We start from the raw sequence: 12,146 nt of genomic DNA, 5'->3' as shown, positions 1-12,146 counted from the left end.
TGGATGGCGAAGATAGTTAAAAACAATTTCATTACACTGAATCTGCACAGTACAAAACAAAAATAACACCACCACAGGAAACAGAGTTTGTGCATTGGTTTCAGCCCTTCCCTCTTTACACACAGAGTCAATAGAGCCTCTGTAACAGCCACAGTCGCACAACAAAGCACCTGCGGGCTCTCAGGTAACACGGACTAGAACGGTAACGCAACACTTAGTCCCATCAGAGACCGTTCAATGGCTGTCTTCTCTCAGTCCAGTCTGTCTTCAGTGCTGCAGATTGACCTCAATGGGGGCCACAATGGCTTGGAAACAATCCAAGGCTCGGCTTACTGTCTTGTACAAAAAAATACAAAGCTCAGTGACAATGAACGAACAAAGACCAATCACATATGCATTCATTTAACATAACTTGTCACTATGTACAATTTATATGTACCTATGTATGCTGGAGCTTAAAGTCTCCACACAGATATAATTTCACTTGTTATTTAATCCAGTGTTGTGACTCCCTGTATGAGATTCTCAAGGTATCAACATAGATTCTTTAATGTTTTTGCCCAAGATGTTAATAATAAATAATAATCAAGTGTAGTCACATGGCTAATTCTACATAAAGACCTGAAGCTTTTGCTTTTTAACTTGTTGCAAGGCTTTGTTGTGGAATTTAATGTGTGCTATTACAGCATGTCCACTGGGGCTAGTAAATATATTACTAACAATGAAAAGCATGATTTCCCAGAGCAAGGAAATAATGCTTCTCCCTAACGTGAAAAATATGCCAGTGCCACAGCTGTAACTGAATTTGAGATACAAGTCGATGTAGTACTTGCTCAACACTGACACATTCACATGAAGTCACTCATAACTGAGTGGATGCTGGCCAACATATTCTAAGTGCAGTCCGAAAACAACTCACGGTTACAGAGCCAACAACCACTGAGCACAAAGTGATGCCTGGGGACAGAACGGGAAGGTCATATAATCACAGAAAATTGAAAGACTTGCTCTCCTGATTAGAAAAAAAACAAGCAAAAAAAACAGGCATGGTGGAAATAAACATGACAAATGACCTGCAATTTTTCTCAGAGGGCTCACAGAAAGGAATAAAATGAAAAGAAATGAAAACATACATGCAGGCACAACGTACGTTACAACAGAATCAAAAAAATTTACAATTTACTCTTGAATGCAACCCAGATTCCAATGTACAACATTGCATTCATGAAAAATACTTAACAAATTACAATCTCTGAAACAAAATGTTCAGTATATTGCACGCAAAAAAGTTGAAGAAATCTACTAAAAATTTGAAAAATAATAACAAAATTTCAATGCACTAAGCGCAGTTGGTCTATGCCCTGCAAAGTCCATGTGGCTCGATGAAGCCCAGTGTCCTTGGTTTGGCCCGTGTCGAACTAGAGTGGCAGTGAGTGGTTTCAGGGTTCAAAGCAAAGGCCTCAGTAGTAGTAATGCTGCATCTCTGTCCAGTTGGTGATCCAATACTTTTTCTGTGGCTCCTCAGGCTGAAATCCCAGATTAAACTGATAGCGCTCAGCCCTGCGAATTTTCACCCCCTGGTGCTTTGGCATTATCCGGTAGTAGATGGCTCGCTTGAAGAATCCAAGCTAGCAGGAGAGGAGAGAGAGAAGGTGGCATTAAAGGGGATACGCAAAACCAGCAGGAGAGCTAGGATTAGCGACAGATTGAGAGGAACATTTAGGATTCAGAGGCCGAGGACAATTGAGTTAGGCGACAGAGAAACCCACGACATCCTACTGAGTAAGAAGGAAAAGGAAGATAAAGTGGCAAAAAGAAAGGACATTAGGTGGTCCTTACAGAGCAAAGCGTGATTTAAGCCTGAAAAGAAAGTGGAAGAAAAGTTAGTTAGATTAACTACAAGAAGCTAGAAGAGGCAGAAAGTAAAGTGGTAAGTTGAGTCACACCCCAAACTTTGTGTTATTTGCTAAAGCCCTTTTCAGACATACATACAGAACATTGCAGGCTTCCTCAATCTGTTAAAGCAATGGCAATCTATTATTCAGATATATGTCACCTTTGCATTAATGTTCTTTAGGGCTTCATTGAGACAAAAGCATGATAGTTATGGAGGCGATATTTCCATTTCACTTGAGAGTCTCCTGCCTTCGTATTGGGGTCATTTATAATCTTAAGTGTAAGTAATCAGAAATAACCATAATTTATAAAAATTTAAAATCACCGTTGTTTCATTGGTCCACATGTGTACACGGGTGCAAATCTCCTACTTTGTAGACACTCATCCTGCTGCTGTTCGATGCTTCAAGTATTTAATATACTCAGAGGAAAGACTCCTACACACAGCTGGAAGCAACAGCTAAGCTTCACATCCCGATAACATTTTGTGAAATGAAAATTAAAAACGGTTTCCCTTTATTTTTGGTAAGCATCAAAAATCTGAGCTGTCAGTCTCTGCTTTCATCACAGTAAGTTTTTATTTTGAAGACATTTCACTTTATAGCACAAGAGATGTGAAATTTAGAGAAAAATGAATGAGAATGTTGTGGTGGGATTTGGGCAGCAAACTCTGCCTTCTGTGATTTCCGTGATTTTTTCAGTCGGTATTAGAGCTGATATGTGGAAAAATCTCTTCCCAAATTACTACATACAACTCCGATGTGAAGTACTGTCACTTGTGTGTGCCCATCTATTGATATAACAGCATGCAACTCAGACTGGTGCCATGTTAGAAGCGATATGGAAGTGTTACTAGATCCAACCTCGTAGGATTTTTGCACTTTTAATGGAAAAGTGGCCTGGGTGCTCAATCAGTCATGAAGCCGACATGTTCAGTTGTCGTCAGATTATTGGAGAAGAGAGCATGTCTGAAAGGGGCTTCACAGTATCTACAGAAAATCCATTTGAAGGGCTGTTATTTTACCCAAAAGCCCCAATGGCGTGTGCTGTTGGGAGACACATGGGAGCCTCAGTAGTCTTCAGTCAGCCTCTCTGTCTCAGAGGGCTGGATCTTCATCTCAGCCTTCTGGGCCTTGGCCTCATACATCTCCCTCCTGCTGGCCCTTTGGAAGAAGCCACACTGGTGGTGGAGGAGGAGGAGAAGGTGGGTGCATGAAGGGGGGGAAGTCATGGTTAGAATAATGGCTCTCTAATGGAGTTAATAGATCACACAAATGAATGGATCAGCAGCGAATCCAAAGAAAATGTTTGGTGAGAGTGCATGTGGAGAGATTCGATGTGTTCAAAATTCGTGTCTGCAGATATACAGTGTGTTCATCCATGTCCAACAGAGTCATCAGTCTCACCTTCCATAATATAAGAATGATTATTCCTAACAGTAGAATTCCTGCTACAGCTGCAGAGATGATGATCCACAGGGGGAGCTCATAGGGTATCTCCACCCCCTCCACTGGTTCTATTTCTACTGTGAACTACAAGAAAAGGAGAAGGAAGTAACGTTAAATCATTGTCATCGTCAGCATCATCCTTGTCATCATCATCACTACGTACCGTGGTGGTCTGTCTGTCCATCTTTAACGTTGGTTTATCTGTAATGAGCTTCAGTGTGGCTTGACCTTTGACTATAACTCTCAGAGCATTCGCATAGTCCTGCAGAGAAACACACACAACATCAAAATATTTTCACAAAGAAGCTAAGACAAACTCAGAGCCCAAATATAAAGTTTCACACCAATGAAAACACCTCGTAGAAAACTGTATTTGCCATGCTGTAGTCCCATATTACAAAGCTTTTGTGTTGGTCCACTATCAATCTGCAAGTGGTCAGTGAATAAAATGTTGCCATACCTGACATACTGCTAACCTAAAGAACAGAATTTTATTATTATTATTTATTTTTAATTTTTTTGGTTTGTGCTGTTGTGTGTGTGCAGCTGGTGGGCTGACCTCCAACATTGTACTGTTCCACAACCGCGACTGGACATATATCTTGGCTGAATTGGTCATGTTGAGAATCGGACAGGTGAACGTCACGCATTTTGCCGTCCCCTTGGAGCATTCCTTCAAGACAAAATGAAAAAGAAGCACTATTACACAAGTGTTCACAGTTAGGAAAAAAATCTATTAATGCCTCTACAACTTACGAGCCCTAACAGATAAGGTCAGGTACAGTGTTTTATGAATTCAAGGTTTTGGGAACTTTCAATACAGAGGCAGATTCACGTCTGTAAAAAAATTACACTACAGTTTATTTTGAGGCAATTGAGGTTTGTATATAAATAATGGCAATGCATAGAGTGATGTCACCCATTGATGTGTTTTAATTTTTGACTATTGCTATGTTGGTCTTTTGAGTCCAGATGTGATGAATGAAAGGTAAGTCTGTCTGGAAATCTGACATTAAGCTTTACGGATATTTGTTGCTTGTAGTGTTGCACATTGACCAGAAAGTAGCATTAATGTAGATAAAATGTCAGAGAATCCCTGAAGTTATTAAAGTCCATCCTGAGATAGACATGAATATAGGTACCACAATTCATGCAAATCCATCCATCACTGGTTGATAATTCATTCAAAACCACTAGTTCCAGAAAAAAAAAAACAATGAGTACCTCTGAAAATAAACAAATCACGGCAAACCATCCAGTACTAGTTGAAATTTTGCTGTCTGGACCGTAGACCATAGATAAAAGATGGATGTAACCATGACGTCAACCACTGGTTTGTGGACCACATTTTAAAGCCTCAAGTTTGGAATTTAGACGTCCCCATGGTGTTTTCAAACCAGACATGACGAGCGAGGGGTGGATCTGACTGAGAAATTGAGGATGCTATACATCCCTATATGGCAGTGACCTATCAGTCACTAAGTAACCACACCCTAAAGCATATCCTGATTTATTGCCTGTTTTACTGTAAATGGACCAATAATTTGTGGAATAAACATCATACTTTATTGAAAGAGACTTAAAACAAGGGATTGAGACCATAAACCCATTAGGAAAATACTTGCTAAAGTAACAAATCAAGTAAGAAATAGAGTCATTTTCTCATTGACCTCTACACAATCCCACTTCTTTCTGATATATGAGGAGTTGCCTCTGCTGGCGACTGGGAAGAAAGTGGGTCTAAGTCAATTCTTTATGGCTTTCATTTTCATTTTTAATTTTATATAAAGTCTATGGAATAAATAACTGCTATTGCTAGCGGCTGTCAGCCACACTATAGTGGTGTTTCTCTAGGAATGGCTATGTTTGCTCTGTCAGTCAGTCTGATGCTTCGGTCCAGACTAAAATACCTTACAAACTCTATGATAGGTAGGCATGAAATTTAGATTCATTCATGATCCCCAGAGATTGACTCATTGTAACTTTGGTGATTCCCTGATTTTATCTCTAGCGCAACCAGCAGCAACACTTGGGATTTAAAGTCAAGTGTCTGAAAGCAATCGATTCGATTACACTGAAATTTAGTTCCAACATTTGGAGTTTTTAGGAACTTGGCTGATAACTTTTGTAAAAATCCTCCTGTGTATGAATTCTACTCTTCTGAAGATCTGTTTGCATATTTCAATATTACTTGCTACATCGTTCAGTTTCAAAGTGGCTACAAGTTCTTACTTTATTACTCTTAATCATGCTCATCTCTTGCATTTGCTCAATATATGGTAAGACGATGTCATAGTTGATCACAATCTAGTGAGGATGCGCTTTCTTTGTTTCTACTACACTTGGGAGGGGAAATGTAAGGATCTCAACTCTGATAATCAAATATAAGACATCTAGAAGCATATGAGGTCTAAGGCAGATCCATTTCTTACCAACAGGTAGGAGTCTTTGCGAGGAGTGAGTAGTGTGATTGCTGCCTGTGGCTCAATAATATGTGGCCGGGTCGGATCATCTGGATCATCCACTACAATCTGCCGTTTAGTACGCTTAGGTGGACTCTCTGACAGCTGGAAGAGAAGGGAAAATGAGAGGAGGAAGAAGAGGAGACAGAGACATTACATCAGAGGACTAATTACTGGTTTTGATAAAGACATTACCAAACTCTTCCCAGAATAGCATTTGTCATTTCTGCTGTCTATATAAAGGCCGCACGCATTGTGATTTTCTATTTGGGGATTTGTGAGGTTTGTGTGTGGCGACGCAGATGTTTTTTTTCCCAGATGTATTTCTGAACAGTGGTCTGGCATTCAGACCATTTTCACACCACTTTTTCTACCACTGACATTTATTCATACTGCTCAGACTGCTTCAGTTCTGACGTCAGGATGAATTGCAGTACAAGTGACAAGTCTGTGACTAGCTCACACACTCAGTGGCAGTCAGGTTTAAGTATGTTTAGCAATGCTTTATATCAACACAGTTCAGTGAAATTTCATCAGCTCTGCAATTACTTGGTAAAATAAAAGGAAAGTACACTGTGTAAGCTTTATACTTTGTTATTTTCTCTAAGCTGTAGGAACAATAAAGTCACTCTGTCAGCTCAACATTTAAAGATCCCCTCCACACATCTATTAAGCCATACAAAAATGTATTCAAATATTTTTTTAATTCCCAAGTGTAACTACGGGACACAAGCTGTTTCCTATTTCACAGTGAAATTCATTCTCAGTGTTTGCTCACTGGAGGTTTCAGGTTTCTTTATTATACCGAGGTCTGCTAAATATTGAACTAGGATTGGTTTCCAAACTCTGCAATAAAACAAATCACTTTATAGGCTTGCATCTTCAAATCAACATTTTTGTGTTAAAACACAACCACTTTGTGGCATTTTAGTAACAGAACATTTGGGATATTGACATATGTATTCTTTGTTGCAGTTAAACCTAGAGTGCAGGTATAAATGAACGTCTGCTGTATTCAATGAGTTAATATAACACTGATTAAACGTATCAGCACCAAGTAATTCTCTTTGTGTTTTGCAATAAACCGCAGCTTTAAACTTGGTGTCCGTGGCAACATTGCTGCACTGGTGTAATGGTATTTCTGTTAACCAACAATGATTGGCATGATAGAGCTGAACCGGTGAGCAACGAAACCAAACCAAGAATGTTGCAAATGTTACCAGTCTTCATGTAATTTCTCTTGCTGCCACAAGGTGGAGACAAAAGCTCTGCACTTCAGGTTTAGCAAGGTTTACAGTGTGCTTCTTTGGTGTGTGATATGGGTTGAGAAGTTACTTCAATCTCAGTCTGAACAGTGTTTCCAGATGTCCAAGATATTAAGGAATAAACTTCATCCAACTCATTTGACTATTAAGTAAGAGACATATTTTGACACTAAACCAAAGCTTATGAAAAGAACCTTACAGTTAGGTTAAGCTCGTTGACAACTTCTCCAGCAGGGTTACATTCCATTTCTGATTGCCCCCTAACGACAATCTTTGTCAGGTACAGCAACCACTTGCCATTGGCGACCTCAAAGGGCCACTCAAACTCCACAGCCAGTGTCCCCATGTCTCCGAGCGGCTGTCCATTCATGTTCACCTAGCAATGAAAATCAGCACCAAAACAAAGAAAGAACTTCAGTGGGAATCCATGTGATGGTGTGAAACAACAATAGCGTGTAAAATAACAGAAGCACAGCATCCACCCCTGCACATGCTTACACCACAAACCATGGCTCACATAATAATCCCTTCCCCAAGCAATATTAAACTTCTGAAGTGTTGGCTTCAAAGACAGGGTGTGGATGAGGGAAATGTGGTCGAGCAGAACACACATTATAGATGCAATATACAATCCTGGAGGTCTAATATAATCTCAGGGTGGTGGAGGTGACTCACGTTGAAGGTGAACTCCACCAGACTGCCCACGTCACTGGTGTTGACCATGGCTGACTCGCCCATCACTGTGCCACCAAATTTGGTTTGCACCAATGGTTTCGTTCTGGAAGGAACAACAGTTAGAAATTACTTTTACGCTGTGCGAGTGAAAACTGATGTGGAAGATAATGTGATGTGACACTTAAGCCCCCATGCAGCTTCTATGTTCTTCACTGTATGTACAGGACGTCATGAGTTGTTATGTAATGGGACTCACATGGAGAAGGTGGGAAGGATGGTGTTTTCAATGAGCATGGCCACAGGGACAGGCTGCAGGTCACTCTGCTCACTAAGACTGAAGAAATGAACCTTGTTACAACATTGTGTCTCACTGTTTATATATGTAGTGATTATATATGAGTCACAATAGCAAGGAAATACTAGCAATACCGAGAGAAATTAAAATAAACTATCCTTCGGTCAAAAAAAGGGGAGCAGCAATAAAATACAATACCACAGAGTCAAACAGGGAGATAAAAATAAACAATATGTGGAAAAAAATCTGAAATAAACCTAGTTTCGAAAGCACTGGACATGTACAGTCTGATAGACATGTATTCTCCATGTTTAGCCTCTGTTAAAATAAAAGAATACAGCATGCAACAACAAAATTAAGCTCTTACGTTGACAGAAGTAACTGAGACTCGATCACTTCTGTGTACAGGTTGATGCCTGATGTCTCAAACTTGAGCTGCAGAGACACCTAGTAGTGACAGCAAGCAAACGAGAAGTGTGAGCACATAATTTAGGCCAAAATCTGTGACATTAAATCTGTTATTGAAATCTACCTTTCCGTTGCCTTTGAGTGGATTCCCCAGGTCACAAATGAGTGTAACGTCTAAAGTGCATTGCACATTACGGTCCTAAACACGCAAAATCAGCAAACACAATCATTCATTTATATTATTAAATGGATGACTGGCGATAGAGACACATGTGTAAGTTGGAGTAATCAATACAGTGTGTGCTTAATTTCTAAAAAAATTAAATGATGTCATTTTTACATCTTTATGATTGTTAGTAAGAATAATTACACAATCTAAGTTTCTACAATTAGTAAGAAAAAAAGAAAAAGGTAATTTAATAGACATTTGTCAGTCATCTGCTGTCCTCCAGTGGGCATACCTCAGATCTGACAGCAGAGTATTTCAGTGCATCAGGGACGGTGACGTTGAGCTCCGCCTGGTGGGCGTCCTCGGCCAGCTTCCCAGCAGAAGGAAAGTTGGTCACCTCCACCAGCAGCGTTACTATCTTCATATTGCTGTTGAACTGCAGCACCTGGAAATTGTCTTTCCTGTACACAGGCAGCATGTATTAGTTAGTCAGATACTATTTTTTTGGGAGACTACTACACTTCTGTTCCAGTTCATGCCCACACATGACTTGCTATGGTAAACGTGTCATTAAAAGCTAATCTTACAAGCGTTTTTGTATTGGTTTTGGTATATAAGCGCTCCCACAGTGGTAATGCTAAAATTCCAACAGAAATGCTTGTCCTTGTTGACTATTATAAAAGTTTAATTTACAACATTTAGCCCTCAGAACGGCCAAACCCAGAAGATTAATTGGATTTTCACCTTTCACATGATCCTTGAACTACTCATCTGTTACGTGATGAGAAACTTAATAAACAAACTGTTTGATCTAACCACTTCCTGTAAAAAACTAAAAAAGTTGCACTCCTCGTCACAACCATGAAGGCATGACTGACTCCGCTGTGGCCAACAGTCATATGACAAAAATTCAGGGATTTTTTGGCTGAACTGTAGGCTGTGTTTACGCAACGTAATCAGGAAACAGACGTAAAATGTATGTAGTAAATTATTTCTAATAGTCAGACCCCTTTTTTCCAGTATCGATAACTTCTGCTGGCACTTGGAACAATGTTGTAAATGTTGATTCCAGTTTACTTAAACTTTAAAAATAAAAAAAAAAATAAAAAAAAAAATACATACAAGAAATTCAAGAATTTCAACTGTGGCCTTTTTTTTTTTTTTTTTTTTTTAAAGGATTTATGGCATTATAAGTGTGTCCTTTTGCACAAAAGACAATTTCAAGCTCTTTCTACTATCATGTAATGCTTCCACAGATGTGCAGGACTTTATTTTGCAGTTGAAAATGAGATACACCAAGCTAATGCTAACTGGGTCCTGTCAGTAGCATCATATTTACTGCACAGACGTGACAGTGGTATCTGGGCGAGAAAGCTCATTTTCAAAAAAAGTCAAACTATTCTTCAAAATGTCAGCTCTTTGGCTAAAAATGTCACTTGTGTTTCAAATATAAAACATGCATCACGTGTCAAAGAGGATTTTATCATTTCGAATATAACTTCACCTGGGATACGGCTTTTCTTTATTGTCAACAAACTGGGCTGTCAGCTGCAGGTTACTGCTACACTTGTTGTCTGAGCCACACTCCTTCTGAAAGTTAATCTGCAAGAAATTGAACAAATGGCATAATATTATACCAAACAGGAGCACTTAAATATGCTGCATGCACATTCTTCATTAAAACATAACCTGTAAATGTAGTGTATGCACAACTCCATACCTCAGTCCTTTGGGTGAGCTTCTGTTCCTGGCTAAGAATTGGGAAGGAGTCCAAGTTCTGCAGTGAGCGTCTGGATTTAGGTTTTTGTTCTTGTAACGACATGTTGAGGGAAAAGACCACCGGTTCCAGCTTATCCCTCACAGGCGCCTGTAAATTCATCCATGAATTATATTCCAGCACATGACCATGCGGAAATTGCAGTTTATCAGATAAAGCTGTTTAAATGTCACTTAACAAAAGCATGCAGTCCACACATACATTAACACACATATATTCAACATATCTGAGTTGAGACTTACCACTACAAACAGTTTTATATCATGACACTTGGGTTTAGAAGACGAAGACGAAAGGCTCAGGAGGCCAGTGTATGTGTCATCATTATTATCCTGGAAACGAACACGAGGGCTTCTTCTTCTCTCCATGTCGGCCTCCACCGTGTACTTCACCGCTTTACAAAGTACGAACACACAGACAGTGTTACGGAACTTTACAACAAGCTAATGTGTCCAATAAATACTAATGGAATCAGGAGTTTACATCAGGATCTGTGAACAGCCAGTGAATCAGTATCTCCTGTTTGAAATTGTAAATGAATGCATCATTTATTTCCACAATATACTGTATGGTTTGGCACTGAAAAAAATTCAGAAACATATGTAAGTGAAAAATTCTTACTTATGTCTTTCTTGAACGCTTTGTTTCCATTGCTCAGAGTAAAGGACATACACAGAGTAGCTGTGATGCTGTGAAGTAAAAAGAAAAGTCAGTTTGTTCAAACAGTGCATACCAAGTCAGAATTAGATATTCTAAGGAAACAACTCACCATGGTGTATTCCCAGGACACTTATTAGGATCCACAATTTTGGGCTTCACCTTAAAGTCTTTAGTTAGGTGGACGACTGGCCGAGCTCTGAAAAGAAATAAATCAATGAAATAAATCAAACTGTTACCTTGTAATACCCAAGCTATATCATCATGTGAAACATTTACGTGTATTGACCAATTTCAGTTGAGACACAGATCAGAAACTACAATGAGCAAAGTCAGAAACATCTTCCACTTGACTGATCACTTTGTGTATTTTTACTGATGGCAGTTGACAATGTTATCTTTCCACATATCTTTTCAAGAATTCCTTTCATTTGACTTAAACCTCTGAACCCCAGGAACAGCTGGCAGACTTAAAAAGGCTTCTGATCTTTAAATAATCTGCAGAATTCCAGCATTTATCTGAGCCAGAGACTGTACAGACAGAATCGTCTGATTTTCAACTTTACAGTGGTTCTTGAACTAATCATCTGTGACATGTTGTTCCATCAGGAAACTTAGAATAGTATCATTTATATTCATTCAGAATCTCTTTTACATGTCTCATTTACCAAAATATAAATCCTTTTCTTTAACCAGATTCTGTAAAAATCAGCTGAACTGGACTGAACTGCAGGCTGTGTATAGACAGACAAGATATGTGACAGTATGTAGAGTTACCACTTGTTGGAGCGCTGATGAGCACTTTGACAATGCTGTACATGCTGATTACAGGCGATTTCAAGAAATTTAACTTTTTATTTTCATGGAATAGACAGCATTACAACTTTGTCACACTGAACAAAAGTTCTCTCTACTTCTAGAGATGTGCAAGACTTTACATAGCAGTGGAAAAATAAGTTCCCAGTCTGTGAAAATGTGACAGGAGCAAAAAGCACCCAAAAACTGCTTGGGGTTCAGAGGATTAACGCTATTTTCTTTTTAGCAGATTTCATAAGTCTTTACTTGAAAAAAGCCTTTGTTTACACACAGAACAC

At 39.1% G+C, this 12,146-nt stretch overlaps 1 protein-coding gene across 2 annotated transcripts in view; it reads right to left on the bottom strand.

Annotated features, from left to right (window-relative positions):
• Positions 1-11: 11 nt before the first annotated feature.
• The window catches only part of itga3b (integrin, alpha 3b), a 34,560-nt gene continuing 22,425 nt past the window's right edge, over positions 12-12,146 (bottom strand). Inside the window, exons 10-26 of one of the 2 annotated variants that reach the window (XM_023273191.3) lie at positions 11,165-11,251; positions 11,017-11,084; positions 10,638-10,789; positions 10,339-10,485; positions 10,123-10,220; positions 8,911-9,079; positions 8,574-8,648; positions 8,409-8,488; positions 8,003-8,080; positions 7,747-7,849; positions 7,271-7,447; positions 5,777-5,911; positions 3,904-4,017; positions 3,508-3,606; positions 3,303-3,428; positions 2,921-3,076; positions 1,488-1,628 (exon numbers count right to left, since the gene is read on the bottom strand). In XM_023273191.3, coding sequence (XP_023128959.2) covers positions 2,966-3,076; positions 3,303-3,428; positions 3,508-3,606; positions 3,904-4,017; positions 5,777-5,911; positions 7,271-7,447; positions 7,747-7,849; positions 8,003-8,080; positions 8,409-8,488; positions 8,574-8,648; positions 8,911-9,079; positions 10,123-10,220; positions 10,339-10,485; positions 10,638-10,789; positions 11,017-11,084; positions 11,165-11,251 — 1,819 coding nt within the window. In that variant the 3' untranslated portion in view covers positions 1,488-1,628; positions 2,921-2,965. Of the gene's footprint in view, positions 1,629-2,920; positions 3,077-3,302; positions 3,429-3,507; positions 3,607-3,903; positions 4,018-5,776; positions 5,912-7,270; positions 7,448-7,746; positions 7,850-8,002; positions 8,081-8,408; positions 8,489-8,573; positions 8,649-8,910; positions 9,080-10,122; positions 10,221-10,338; positions 10,486-10,637; positions 10,790-11,016; positions 11,085-11,164; positions 11,252-12,146 lie in introns of both variants that reach the window. The other variant, XM_055004605.1, reaches the window with a different exon arrangement.

The sequence above is a fragment of the Amphiprion ocellaris genome, chromosome 18, assembly GCF_022539595.1.
Source record: "Amphiprion ocellaris isolate individual 3 ecotype Okinawa chromosome 18, ASM2253959v1, whole genome shotgun sequence".
NCBI lineage: Eukaryota > Metazoa > Chordata > Actinopteri > Pomacentridae > Amphiprion > Amphiprion ocellaris.
This window is presented reverse-complemented; position numbering and strand designations above follow the sequence as displayed.